The sequence below is a fragment of the Chelmon rostratus genome, chromosome 23, assembly GCF_017976325.1.
Source record: "Chelmon rostratus isolate fCheRos1 chromosome 23, fCheRos1.pri, whole genome shotgun sequence".
Taxonomy (NCBI): Eukaryota; Metazoa; Chordata; class Actinopteri; order Chaetodontiformes; family Chaetodontidae; genus Chelmon; species Chelmon rostratus.
The window spans coordinates 4,870,481-4,884,036 of NC_055680.1; the positions used below are offsets into that span (position 1 = coordinate 4,870,481).

The 13,556-nt window shown below is 42.9% G+C and overlaps 3 protein-coding genes across 4 annotated transcripts; all 3 read right to left on the reverse strand.

Annotated features, from left to right (window-relative positions):
• Positions 1–801: 801 nt before the first annotated feature.
• LOC121626307 lies at positions 802–3,373 on the reverse strand. Its single transcript, XM_041964741.1, has 5 exons — positions 3,309–3,373; positions 2,486–3,181; positions 2,257–2,382; positions 1,614–1,657; positions 802–1,414 (listed from the first exon to the last, which is right to left on the reverse strand). Exons 1-5 carry the CDS (start codon positions 3,361–3,363, stop codon positions 1,295–1,297), a joined length of 1,041 nt encoding a protein of 346 aa, XP_041820675.1. The 5' UTR covers positions 3,364–3,373; the 3' UTR covers positions 802–1,294.
• A 1,698-nt stretch (positions 3,374–5,071) lies between these two features.
• LOC121626761 lies at positions 5,072–6,684 on the reverse strand. 2 transcript variants are annotated; one of them, XM_041965433.1, is made up of 5 exons: positions 6,628–6,684; positions 5,846–6,535; positions 5,568–5,699; positions 5,446–5,489; positions 5,072–5,306 (listed from the first exon to the last, which is right to left on the reverse strand). In XM_041965433.1, exons 1-5 carry the CDS (start codon positions 6,668–6,670, stop codon positions 5,184–5,186), a joined length of 1,032 nt encoding a protein of 343 aa, XP_041821367.1. In that variant the 5' UTR covers positions 6,671–6,684; the 3' UTR covers positions 5,072–5,183. The 2 variants fall into 2 exon arrangements, with proteins under 2 accessions (XP_041821367.1, XP_041821366.1); XM_041965432.1 differs by having other exon boundaries at positions 5,072–5,309.
• A 1,999-nt stretch (positions 6,685–8,683) lies between these two features.
• LOC121626493 lies at positions 8,684–12,502 on the reverse strand. Its single transcript, XM_041965040.1, has 6 exons — positions 12,460–12,502; positions 11,953–12,279; positions 11,534–11,872; positions 11,314–11,451; positions 10,930–10,976; positions 8,684–10,825 (listed from the first exon to the last, which is right to left on the reverse strand). The coding sequence occupies exons 1-6, from the start codon at positions 12,500–12,502 to the stop codon at positions 10,697–10,699; spliced, it is 1,023 nt and encodes a 340-aa protein (XP_041820974.1). The 3' UTR covers positions 8,684–10,696.
• Positions 12,503–13,556: the final 1,054 nt, after the last annotated feature.

A 13,556-nucleotide genomic window follows, 5' to 3' on the forward strand; every position in this document is an offset into this window, starting at 1 on the left:
AGATGAACTGAAGGGAAGAACCAGTGCCATGCTGTGGTTGCTACGTTGCTGCTGGTCACATTAACTTGCTGTATGTTCATTGGCTCACCTGCTCCTTCCCAAACATATCTTGGCTGACACAACAGTAAATGGAAAACCTGTGTGCTGGTGCAACTGTCAGGCAGAAATACCAGGTTCCTGTGGGTGGACATGATGAGACGTTTAGGCTAACACCAACGTGAGCACATTGATCCTGAAGCACGGCTGGTCCTGAGGATTTCTGCCAATATGACCCATATTACACTGTACTCTTAACGAACAACACTGAAATAATTGTGTGCATTTTCACAAACATGATAGAAATACTCGCTATCATTTCACAAAATCTGTTACTGAGCATCGCTAAATGTTTGTAAATGAATATATCATTTCGATTGTTCAAATGATTTCTTTGGTCATATTAAAACAATCTGGGCATTAGAGTTATGCTGTGTGACTACTGTGCATAAAAACACTGCAGCTACTTCCTGTTTGAAACCACCAAGACAAGGAGAGCAAAGGTGCTATAAATGTACATGACCAAAGTATATTGAGAGCAAACGTTTGACTGTTGACCACACAGAGGCTCAGCAACACTGTACTTATTTGTGTTTGTGGCATACAATGAGCATATTTACAGTGAACAGCCTGTGAAGAGCATCATGCATGATTAACACACTTGGGTCGGGCACATGTGATCAGACAGATTAGCTTGAGCTTCATGCAACATCACCTTGATGCTTCTGGATGTTTCTGAACAGGATCAACTCGCTTGACGTTTGCAAAGCCACACCGATTGTGTCCCACTGACTCTGAGAGAGTGCTGCTGAGGGTTTGATCTGCTTTCGATTTACTAAGTAGCCACAAACAACAACCAAATGGCGTGGGTTGTGTGGAGGGGCAAACGCTACACATGTACAGACTGTCAATGATGACGGTTTGCTTTGTAAAAGAATAAAGGCCCTCATGACTTTAGTCGCGGGTGCTGGCTTTGTTTTTCTGTTCATTTTCCTCTATAGAGGACCTGAGGCCACAATCACCACAGGCATCAGTTATGTGTGGCTGTGTGTTGGAGCATTGTCAGCTACTGTCAGTGCAGTGAGAGTGGAAATATGGCACCTCCATCACATCAAAGAAACCTGGCTTAACTGTAGCTGAAGGAATGTGTTTAATTGGTGCTTTGCAAGATGAATCTTTACATTCAGTACGTGGAGTTGAAATCTGACAAAATGCCCACTTCTAGTAACACAGACCCAACATGAAACATGCTGCAGTTCTACTGCCGAACACTGGAGTACACACATTCAGTCCAGGTGTCGTCTCTCTGTCTTGTTGATCTGTTGGCTGTGTTGGTCCTTAAAGCAGCATAATGGAGGTTGTCTGTATCTTCGTCACCCTGGGAATAAAATATAAAAGGGTTCAATGCCATATTAGCAGCCCCATGACTGATACAGACATGTACGAAAATCTGCTCAGTCTGATGCATTTCACAATGAAAGTCCTGAAAAAGTAACTTCCTTTGTGAAGTCAAAAATGTGCATCTGCTTTGTTGAGACTATGAGACAGACGTCAACTCTCCTGACATTAACACTCACCTCAGCATTGGACGCCGCGGCAGCTGAGGATCTTGTTTGAGAGTCTGGTTGTGAAAAAAACAAAACAAAACACCAAGTGCATCTTCAAAATTCATGCTGCTTGTATTGAGAAGACCAATTCTTTTTACTTACTTGGGTCGTTTGGACTGAAAATGAAACAATTCTTATGATTAGGATTCATCATTTACTCAAACCTGACGCAGGAGGAACAAAAGGACAATCAATGAAGAGGAGCACTAAAACTACCTCCTAACACCAGCAAGTCAGATATCAGTATAAATATGAGGACTCCAAGAATTGATTGAACAGACTGTTTTAACCTCTCAGATCTAAAAAAATATTGACTGGTTGGTTCCATCTTCTATTTTTGATTCGAATTCTGTGTCCATGGTGCAAAGTTCACAACACTGATGATGTTTACAGCTGATGAAGCAGAATAACAAGTAGATAGTCTAATGGCATGTATCTCACTGTAAGTGCATGTTCTTCATATGAACAAAATCCAAATCTGTGCTGATTTCCATTTCATATAGGTTGTGAATATTGCTGCCATCACAAATCTGCCTTGTTCAGTGAATCATCTTTTTCTCCAGCGTGGAGAGGCCTCATTTTGCCAAATCTAAAGAATGCCAGTTCAGCCTACCTGTGCATTGGCAGCCATTTGTCTTGTACGTTGTATAAGCTGTGTAAGCCAGGAAAACAACCAGGATGGTGGCGAATGCCAAAGCTCCGCTCAAGAAATACACCAAGATGAGAGAGTCTGCCTCATCTGCAGATGAACATTGGATGAGATAGTACAGGGCTTTCAGTGTTGTCATCAAATTTGATCACGATTTAACAAATGAGACAATCTTTGCTATGAAGTTCCTCACCTTCAAAGTCCAGCTTGGTCCCGTTTCCAAACACGATGTGTCCACATGAGACAACAGCACAGTAGTAGATCCCAGCATGAGACAGATTCAGGCTCTTCATTGGCAAGTTGTAGACACAGGTGTGTGTTTGTGTGTTGGGTTTCCTCTCACACTGATCATTCCTGCCTCCATGGGTGTAAATGAGTCCTGGATGAGGTTCTTCAGAGTTTTTGAACCAGTAAACACTGTGTTCTCCATCACAGGTCCCAGTGTGTACTGTACAGTTCAGAGTCACAGAGCCTCCTGGCTGGATGGTGTCAGATGCTGACTGATGGACCAAAGCTGGGATGTTCACACCTGAACTCTTTATGTGGATAATAGTGCCATCCAAGAATTCATACACGTATGAAAAGCCACTGATGCAGTAGTAAGTTGCTGAGTCTGAATATTGCACATCTGAGATCTTCAAGTGATATTGCCCAGTGGTAGTTACCAGTTCAAAGCGTGGATCGTTCTTAAATTCACCATTCAAAGCATTGTTGTCGGCATGCTTATAGAATTTGGACAGCAGCTGTGGTTTCTGTCCCAAAGTTTGTTTGTACCAGTATAACATTACTGTTTTACTGTCTTCGTAGAAACATTGCAGAGTCACGTCTTCACCAATGCTTCCAAACACGACATGTAAAGATGATGATAGATTAAATGCCGTCGTATCGGCTGAGGAGAAAATGGAGACCAGGCAAATGTACAGTTGAGCATAATACACAAAATGCATCGCAGAACATATCAAAAATATCACAGGAAATGAAAAAGATGAAATGCACTCACAAAAAATCCAACTCACCCATCATCACCAAGAGCAGCCATGTCACACACACAGCGAGCATCGGAGAAGTCATGTCGCTGAAATTGCTGTGGCCATTTGAGAGAACGTCTGTACGTTCTTTACTTTTCACAGACAAGGCTGTGTTTGATTGGCCAATCAGAAGTGACTCTGAATGATCACATGGTCAGTGCCCCACAGCAGTATTATTTTGGTCTTTGAGACAGAATTTTCATGGAGATCAAAACAGATTTATTTTCAAAAGGGCAGTTGATGTGGGGCTATTTAGGAAAATGCACACCAAAGTTGTGTGTTTTGTCTGATCCTGTTTGTGCATGAGACAGGTTACCACGATGAACAGGAGGAAAGCAGTGGATCATCTGACTGTGGAAAGAAAAGCCTTGTCACCTTTAGAAGTATTAAATGCACAGAGTTAGAAGATTTTTGAAAAGCCTTGTGGTCTTTAGATGACACTACGCAGCTGGTTGTGGCTAGAATGTGTCGTGTAGGGGAGGGACTTCCTTCCTTCCTCTTGACCTTCATCCCCTTTACTCTTTGGTATATCTAAACCTTTTGTTTTCTCACTGACTTCAGAAGACACACATTACACCTGTGTGCTCATTCCCTGACACCAGGATGATGAATACATTCATATAAGATGAAGCACACTTCATTCATCACACGACACATTTTCAGCATGAAAAGGAACAGCTGATCTTAGGTCACATACAATTCAGCGCTCACCTCTGACCTCCTGATAGCAGCATGTTTATAGTTTTGTTTATTTTTTAACTCTGGTATAGGTTAAATCAAAGTGATGCACTCTTCCTCTTCTCATGGTTCACTATTGATATTACTTTTATGTAATTAAACTTGCATAATTATTGGATAGTTTCTGATTTGTCATTTCAGTAAAGGAACGTTTAGTTCTTTCAGCTCTTTGTGCTGGTGGATTAATGTTTCTGTATGTTCTGTTTAATGTGACCTGGTGCACTTTATCAACCACAAAACCTCATTCTGGATCTTGTCCAAGCTGTGGACCTGCATGACTCTTTATGCCAGGCATCTCAAACTGGTTCCATAAAGGGCCGCGTGGCTGCAAGTTTTCATTCCAACCAAGGAGGAGCACACCAGGCTGGAATCAATTAATCAGCTGATCTCAGTCTTCAGCTGATAACTAAGTGATCCCTTGATGTTGATTGGTTGGCCTGATGTGCTCCTCCTGGGTTGGAATGAAAACCTGCAGCCACGCGGCCCTTTATGGAACCGGTTTGAGATGCCTGCTTTATGCCCTCTTCCTCAAAAAGTTGCAGTCACTCAAACTGGTCACGTCATTGTGGCGAGTTTCCTAAAAGGCACAGCCCTGGGTCAAGTCAACACTGCCTGCTTTTTGTTTTTTTCTTATCGTGTGCACAGCTTGCATTCTGGATCTCGGACGTGATACTTGTTTCACAAGGTTCACTGCGGCCTGGAAACTACAGGCTGGTCATTTCTGCTCGAAAAAATGTTCAAACTCTGCTGGGACTTTTGTTTCCATCAGTGGAAACTTGTACTCTGAGGTTCACACCTCCTTCACCACAGCAGCGAAAGGTAGACGGCGAGAGCTGGGTGGAGACTGAAACGGCGCAACCTGTGCTTACGTCTCTGACGGGGAAGATATTTATAGCTCGTAGGGGATGTTTGTATCCAGCGTTATGTTGCATGTGCAGAGATGCTGGCCCATGTGACCGCTGCACACCTTGCACCATATTTTACATAAAAGTACAGCAAACGCATTGCACAAAAAATATTTTATTTTCCTTCATTGTTGCATATTATACATTTCATCAGGTGAAGTGTTGACAGGAAAGAGAGAAAACACATTGAAGTAGTTGACATTAAAGGGAAAGTCCTACTTCACTGTTTTCTACACTTCACTCCAGCATATACACAAACACTCTCCACATTCTCCTCTTGGCGCTGTCGTACACTGGTTTTGTTCAGACTCAGAGCAGCATAATGGACAACATCCTCTTGGCTCTGCTATTGACAAAACAACAAAGGTAAAACATTAGAAATATAGTACTAGAAGGAAAAAAATACAACATCTGTTATTAAAATTGTATTTAATTTAATGTGGAGTTATGAATTTGGCTTCTATCGTAATTATTCCACTCACCACGGCGTCAGAAGCTGCAGGACATGTCAGATGAGATTCCGTGCCTGTACATCAAAACACGTGAGTGATCAAGCCAAGTCAATGCAGAAAAAAATGAAATACCTTTACTCTGAAAGTCTTACCCCTGCAGACGGAGCATGTCTTTCCTCTAAACTTGTACATGAGGGAAGACAAGACGAGCAGCAGGATAATGGAAACTGCCAACACCACGCTGAGGCAGTGCACCAGGAGAGGGGGGACTCTGATAGAATCTCCTAACACGATCAAGAGAAAACACATCTCGTGTCTCTTTTACATATCTATATTTGTGGTTATACTATAAGCATGGTCAATTTAGAGGCTTTTTCTAATTTGCTCAGAATGAAAAAAAAAAACAATCATACGCAATATTATCACCTACTTGCAATCTGGACTCGTGTTCCATTTCCAAACACAATCTCCCCACAGGAGGCCAGGGCACAGTAGTACATCCCTTCATGGGACGAGTTCATGGATTTTATGGTGAGGTTTAAAGTGCAATTTTTCACGGTGGGCTCATTCAGACATTGTCCCACACTGCGATACATGATCACAGGCTGCGCCGCACCATATCTGAACCAGTAGAGGCTCTTGTCCCCCGCACATTCACCGGCGTGCACGGTGCAGCTCACATTCACAGATTCTCCAAACCGACGGGACTCCATTGCCGGCTGATGGACAACAGCTTGAATGTTTGACAGCGACGTTTTGACATGAAGGAGCACCCCTTGTCCAAATTCAATGGTGTTGAACTCTAAAACCCCACAGTAATATGTCGCTGTGTCTGACAGGTGAAGGTTTGAGATTACGAGATGGTTGGTGCCCATCTGACTTTCTGCTGAGACCCGAAACCTTTCTTTATACGGGGGGTCAATGGTTGCCTCCAGGTTGCGCCTCATCCGAGTTGATATGATGACAGGTTTGCCTCCCAAGGTTTGCTGGTACCAAGACAGGAAAGTTACAGCATCGTCCTGACAGGAGCATTTCAAAGTCACCGTCGTCCCAACTTTGGCTGTTCTGACCCCGCCGTCCTGAATTATACCTGAGGTCTTGTTGACAGCTGACACCTGACCTGCATGGAAATGCATTCCATTAGCCATAGTGTTAAAACCTCATCCCTCTCACTCAAAATTATATTCAAACTAAAAAGAGTAAAATACTCACAGATTTCACTGAGAAGCACAAGAAAAATGCAAAGCAGCATCATCCCTGAAGCTCTGCAGTCTGTGTCCTGTGTGTCGACGGACGCACCCGACTCTTATAGGAGACGAAGGCTGTCTGTGATTGGCTAAGCTGACTTGTTTAGTGTCAGACTAGCAATTTCTTCTTTTTGCAAGAGTCTGATCAGGTGACCAGGGGTGCAGTTGGGATCTTTTTGATGACGTCACTGCTGTTGTACACAGGAGGACGGAGGGTGTGATATGTTTGAGTACCATGGAAAGGAAATTCTCTCAAGGCTGCATGCATGTCGGTGTTTGTTCTCCACAGTTTGTCACTCTGCTTGTCAGATTTAGGTCAGATTTTTTTTTTTTTTTTCAGGGGTGTGTGTTTAAATGGCAGTTGAAAGGGGGAGATGTGCAGAAAAACACAGCAATCAGATCAGGGGATTTAGCCCAAAAGTTCTTCATGTTAAGTTCTTTATGTCTTATAGCGTACGATTTTGGCTGTGACAGGTCTTTCAATGAGTTTTTGTAGATCCCATGGTGCCAGTGATGTCCCTCAGGTCAGATGCAACATTTGCTCCAGTTCTTCTCTTTAATGGGACACCCCGTGTACACATCATCAGACGCCTCAGAGGAAACCACATACAGAGACTGACATGTTGCACAAGACTGTTTTTTTCTTCTTTTGGTGTTTCTTCTAGTGAATTTCATCTACTTCAGTGTTGCATTACTGCTCTCTACTGTTCCTTTTTTAATTGCTCATGGCTAGCCCTCAATCGCAAGTCGAGTGTTGAAAGGGTTCAAGGAGGAGGAGGGTTGGGAATGAGGGGAAGAAATGGGAGGTCTTCTGTTACACTTGTGCATATGTACCACATCCTGTGTTGTTATGTTTCCCATTAGATTCTGACACACATGGGAGGGTGCCTCAACACACCTCAGCCTGTAAACTGAAATTTAAATTCTCCTCAATTTTTATGCAGGGACATATAAACTAAGAATGCTACTGCTGCTATGGTGCAGTTTTCCATTGTGAGTGGGCATCATTGTCACACTCTTGTGTATGAAGGGGTGCAGGTAAACATGGGGTTGAACCCAAATGCAGGACACACAAGCATGCAGGCTGAATAAAAAAGGGAGGATTTAATAACTAAAGCATGGCACCTTTCTTTACCCTTTTCCAAAACACACACACACACACACACACACACACACACACACACACATAGCACGTCTATACAGCCACCGTTAGTGACTTGAGACCCCAGCATCTGAGAGCAGGCATAGCGTTGTTAAGTTTGCATTGTACTCGCCAAGTGGAAGCTAGTCGTCCTGTTAGCCGAGCTTGCTCATGTTGGCATTGGCTCCCACGAGATAATAACTTTCGTTCATGTTATTTCAGGCCCTGCTGAGTCACTGGCGGCTCCATCAGTGCTGGCGTTGAAACAGCGGCTGGCTGGAGAGGGCTGAAGATTTGCCTTGCATATATGTAACACGTGGTTCAAGGATTTCACTGTTTGTGTGTGTGTGTAATTGTGAGACAGCTTGTGTTTCCACAGGAGTGAGGAAAAAATGGTCTGTTTGCTGTCAGGTATTTGTATCTGCATCACTTTTAGCCAGTTCCATATGTTTATTTGCTTCCCCCAGCCTTGCAGATTTCATGGCGCTGTCAGCTCATGCAGCAGACCTTCACCGAGCAGAGGCAGGCTGCCGCGTGTGACTCAACCTCGTCTTTTGATGTTTGTGGACTGCTTGCACATGCGTTAAAAAAAAGCTGCGGTAAAAGCTTGACTGTTGTTGACTCAGTTGAGACGAGGCCTCAGTGACCAACGCTCCTCTCACTTGAACCCGTACTTCCGGAGTTAAGGTGACAGTAGGGCGGCCTGTTGCTCTGTGTTCCACAAACAGGTCAAAGCTAAAATGAAAAAAAAAAAAAATCCTCTCGAGTCAGGCCATATGACAAACAATGAAAAGAAGAAAAAATAAAGCCTTTATTTAACTAACTCGTGCATTGAGCACAGCAAGCAACAAATATGTCATGCTTTTGTGCTGAATTTCTTTTTGCTCAGGTTTGCTCACTTACTATAGAAGGTGCCCTTTTATTAGTCCATTCAAATACCCCCGAGACACACATTGCACACATTTCAGTGTGCAGTTTATGAAGATAAATATGCCCAATGTCTGATGAAAGTAGCTATCTTGCAGGAAAGCATACAATAAATAAATGAACATTACAATGAAATGACCATTTTTTTCATGACTTGACTGCTCCACATGTAAACCACATGTGAGTTCAGCTTTCAGACTCCTATACCACGCCGTAATGCCCACCATTATATCATTTTTCAGCTTTTTTGAAGAAACTCATTTTAGATTTCGTGCCGTCTCCAGGCTTCTATATTGAGAGTCAGTGGAGGTGGAGGGAGGTCGCTGCTGTGGTGGTTTAGGACATGAGAAGACGCAAATGAGGGGATCTCTTGGTAGCGGTTTTCTGTTTGACTACAAACAAGCTGTTGCAAATAGGTCAGAAAAACTGTGTCCTGGCAACCAGAGCACCACCTTGGGCAGCAGATGCATTTTTTTTTTTTTCCACTGTGCTTTTGGCCCGACGAACTGAAACAGGTCAGTGAGAGTGGCTATACTTCCTTTGAGCAGGAAGCTTTTTTTGATGCTTGTGTTATATACGAATGAAGGTAATCTTCAGCTAGAATTAAAAAACACGTGGCTACAGAGAAGAAAAAGTGAAGCTGGCCCCTGATTACCTTGTCACAATGCCCCTCCTCCTCCTCCCACTTCTGTTTCACTGTGACCGTTGTGACCTCTGTCAGTGATGTGAATGCCTTTACGTCGCTGCTTTCGCTCATACGATGCTTAAAGTGTGACTTTGTGCAGTGGTTTTTGACCTGAGGTGGAGAGCAGAGGCGGTACTGTGAAGCGACTGGAACAAACAGCATTTCGACATGAAACCACACACACATCCTGTCAGAGGAGCCGGCAGCAGGCTTGACCAGAGCGGCAACTCAGAAGCGAGATGTTGTTGTTTCTTTCTTCTTCTTCTTCCTCTTTTTTTTTATGTCAGTCAGCTGCAGGACTTGAAAAACCATCACAGTCTTTGTGAGTGTTTGAGAGGACAAAACAAGCAGCCTTTATAACATCGTTCCCCCAGGGGTGTAGGACAGAGGGGGTCGGGGACTGAGGGTGTAGGGCCCACAAAGACACAAGAATGAATAGCCGTGTATGGGGAGAGGGGCCTGTAGGATTTTTGTGCTGAGATGAGAGAAAAAAATTCATTTGTGACAGTGAAAATGTCAAATTTTGCCAGATTTAATAATAATACATGCTTAAGTTGAGTTGAGATTCCATATTTTTTTATGTTTTGACCAAACTCATCTGCTGAAAAACCTAAAAGTGAGCACCGATTATTGCAAAGTGACATGAAAGTTGCTGTCACTGCCCTGACGGTGCTCTGGGCCTCTGAAAAAAAAGGGGCGGTGGTGAGATTTTAATGTCAGTCGACACCTCCAAATGCATCACACTCACTTCTCGGCTTCTCTGTGGTGTGTTCACTTTAAATAGCTTATCTTTTCCAATCTTAGCTAAGTGGTGATCAGCTGCTGTGGTTTCCAGTCAGCAAAAATACACATCATTTACAGAAAAACCAAATGACGTAGCGCTGGTGGGACATCTACTGTAGGTGTCCTGCTGCTCCCTACTGGCCAAGAGCCTTAACTGCATGCAGCAAACTTCAGGGAGTGCGCAGAGCAACAAGCTGTGACTTGTTAGGTGGAGTTACCAAAAGTCACGGGAGCTTTTGATTGGATAAAGATTTTCTCACCTGTTTAGGTTTTACAATCTTAACAAATTACTGTCTTTTTAGGGATGAACATATAACACATCCATATTGCTTTTATCAAATGTTATTTTTGCTGTATCCTTTATAAGATTACAGCAGGCCTACTTTTGACAATGCAGTTAAGCAAATTCGGGATTTAACATGATCAAAGCAGATATTTACACAGATCGATTAAGATGATGAGGTCAGATGAGGTTTTGTTTCGATGAAACAGCGCAAATCACTTCGGGTGTGACAGTCTGACTCCAGAGTAAATCGTCTCCTCCTCTGTGCTCCTCTGTCTCCTGCTCTTGCTTTGCCTCTTCTTGAAGTCCAGAGCTACGTACTGTAAAGCGTCAGATTCCTTATTCTGCAGGAAATAAGGTAGCTAAATTATTAGACGTTGAACTAATTCAGATATGGGATGTGTCTCTATATGTATAAGTCCTGTTGGGAGGATTTATTTGAGCTTACCTGACTTTCAGCGGTGTATTCTGGGACACTCAGCTTAGGGTGCAGCCCTATAATTAAAAAAAAAACAAATTTTATCGTCATTACCATCAAATCTTCTGGCTTTCTCATTAAAGGGTCACTTCACCCAAATCATTGCAATAAAGCTGCTTTTAGAGAAAGTAGTTCCACTACAACTGTTCACAGGTCTGTGGATTGTCCAGGTTGACCTTGACACAAATCAAATGCATTTTTAAAACTGAAAATCCATTCACATCCACATTGTCCTGAAGCTCACTGTCCAGAGACAGATATCTCAAAATCTGGGGATAGAAAAACTGCATTGCTGGATGCCACTTAAGTCAGAAAATCTGTCAGACAGACAGACTTAAAATAAATATTAGTTACCTGTACCTGCAGAATGATGAGATTTTGTTCGGGACATTTTGCAGAGGACACCGATGAGAATGACATTCAAGATAACAGACACAAGCAGAGCTGCAGCTGTGCAAAGCATCAGTACAGGGGTGGTGCCAACATGCTCCCCTGTGAAAACATTAAAAGAAATCTAAGCAAAAATATATAAAAAAGATTTTAAAAAAAAATAATTCAATCATATGTTTCTCACCTCCAACATTCAGCTTCGTTCCTTTCCCAAACAGTATCTCTCCACATGAAGCCACAGCACAGAAGTACGTCCCAGCATCAGACAGGCTCACATTCCTCTTCGATAAACTGCACACGCAGCCCTGCGCAGGAAAGTCGGGGCTCTTAACGCACCGGCCGCTGCTGTGTGTGTGGACGTGCGTGATGCCCACGTGGGAGTTCCTTGCATCCTTTTTGAACCAGTAAACACTGGGCTCTCCGTCACTGGTTCCAGTGTGCACCGTGCAGTTCAGGCTCACGGAGCCTCCTGGCTGCACAGACTCGGACTCTGGCTGCAGGGGGAAAGACTTGCGACTGGATGCTTGAAAGGAGACATTTTAGAAGTTGAAAATTAAAAGCCAAAAAAAGTTTCTTAAATTGCAAACTGTCCAGAATACCTACCTTTTACAACTAAAAATATTCCATTATTAAACTCAGTGACTGTAACAGAAATCTGTCCACAGTAGTATGCAGCTGAATCTGAGCTCTGGACGTTGGAAATGTTCAGATGGTAGAACCCTCGTCCAGCATGAACTGAGAAGCGTTTGTCGCCTTTAAACTGGTTGTGGAAGCTGTTGGTGTCAGGTGAATGCTTGTAGAAAGATGATATTATTTGAGGTCGCTCCCCTGCGACCTGCTTGTACCAGCACAGATGTTTGGCACTGTCGCTGGCATAGAAACACGGTAGAGTCACATTGTGTCCAGTGTTGGCGTAGAGCAGAGCACCATCTGAAACACACACAGAGAAGAACGAATGTCCACTGCATGCAGTTTTTACTTTACACATTAAAAAAAAAGCTAAAAAAATCTCCTCCCTGGCTTTGGAGTCACAATTCAAGGTGCCTCAGTTAGATTCGCGATATCAATCATTCATTTTTAGCATGAAAAATATTGTACGCAGTGACTTACAGGCTCTACAGAGAGAAACCAAGAGTACATACAACTTGAGCATCCTTCACTCTCTTGTGAGCTTCCCGTGTGATGGCTGTTTTAGTAAAGAGGTCAAACACAAAAGCTACACCTTCAGCGGAAAAATGTCTGCGCCAGCCCAGTTGCAGATTTGTGGGTGTCAATACTCGCACAAAAGGAAGTGAGAAGCTCTTATTTGATTCTGCTGAGATTTTATTTAATTCCAGATTTTTCTGATTTTACGATCAGGTCGAAACATTTCCTGCAGCCCAAATGACAAATTTCTTGATCCAAAAAATTTTTTTTTTTTTTTTTTTTTTGTTTTTACCCCTTAAAAATATGTCTTTTTGTGCTAAGTACATGTCACTTTTTTCAGCCCTATAAGTGAAAAAAAAAGATAAGCTTCACAACTTGAATGTCCTTCACTCTCCAGCTGCTTTTGGCTGAGCTTTGTTACACGTTTTGAGGTTTAGATATGATTTCCAGCATAGAAGGTGCACCAGGTTTGCATGTACTGAGATATTGCATCCTTTTGTGCATGCAAATGATGCTTCACATGACTTTTCTCCTTCACTGGAATGTTACACTAATTGGCCTGAGGAGGGCACCAAAACACTGTAACATGTTGACAGCATGGCTATTTACTATTGCCTTGTGCCCAGCAGTCAGTTTATTTATTATTTCCTTTGCTTCGGCAGGGCAGGGCATGTTCATTTGTATAGCACCTTTCAACAACAAGGCAATCCTGTAGAAAAGAATGTAAAGAAAACACATGAAAACACATGACTTTGCCAGAAGCCAGAAGCCAGTGTGAAGATCTGAGAACTGGACTGATCTGATTCACCTTCCTGGTCTGAGTGAGGTGTCTAGCAGCTGTCCGATGGACTTTTTACACAGGCCTGAAACGAGAATGAAACAATGGGGATTTCCCCACATCTTCTATGTTCACTCAGATGTGGACTTAGTCGTAGTAAGATACGTTTAGATAAGAAAATGCTTTACTGATCCCACGCAGGGAAATTTAGCTCTTACAGACCGCAAGAATAAAAAGGACCAAATAGACAATAACAAATGATACTAGATAAAATCAATAGTAT

What these genes read in the sequence shown, in the direction of transcription:
- LOC121626307 (XM_041964741.1), bottom strand. Translation starts at nt 3,363, where the DNA reads ATGACTTCTCCGATGCTCGCTGTGTGTGTGACATGGCTGCTCTTGGTG. An exon ending in GACCAAGCTGGACTTTGAAG is followed by an intron (nt 2,383 to 2,485) that starts GTGAGGAACTTC and finishes GTTCATCTGCAG; the next exon opens with ATGAGGCAGACTCTCTCATC. An exon ending in AAATGGCTGCCAATGCACAG is followed by an intron (nt 1,658 to 2,256) that starts GTAGGCTGAACT and finishes TTTCACAACCAG; the next exon opens with ACTCTCAAACAAGATCCTCA.
- LOC121626761 (XM_041965432.1), bottom strand. Translation starts at nt 6,670, where the DNA reads ATGATGCTGCTTTGCATTTTTCTTGTGCTTCTCAGTGAAATCT. An exon ending in TGTGCTTCTCAGTGAAATCT is followed by an intron (nt 6,536 to 6,627) that starts GTGAGTATTTTA and finishes ATTTCCATGCAG; the next exon opens with GTCAGGTGTCAGCTGTCAAC. An exon ending in CTGCAGCTTCTGACGCCGTG is followed by an intron (nt 5,310 to 5,445) that starts GTGAGTGGAATA and finishes TTTTGTCAATAG; the next exon opens with CAGAGCCAAGAGGATGTTGT.
- LOC121626493 (XM_041965040.1), bottom strand. Translation starts at nt 12,502, where the DNA reads ATGCTCAAGTTGTATGTACTCTTGGTTTCTCTCTGTAGAGCCT. An exon ending in AACGAAGCTGAATGTTGGAG is followed by an intron (nt 11,452 to 11,533) that starts GTGAGAAACATA and finishes ATGTTTTCACAG; the next exon opens with GGGAGCATGTTGGCACCACC. An exon ending in AATACACCGCTGAAAGTCAG is followed by an intron (nt 10,826 to 10,929) that starts GTAAGCTCAAAT and finishes TATTTCCTGCAG; the next exon opens with AATAAGGAATCTGACGCTTT.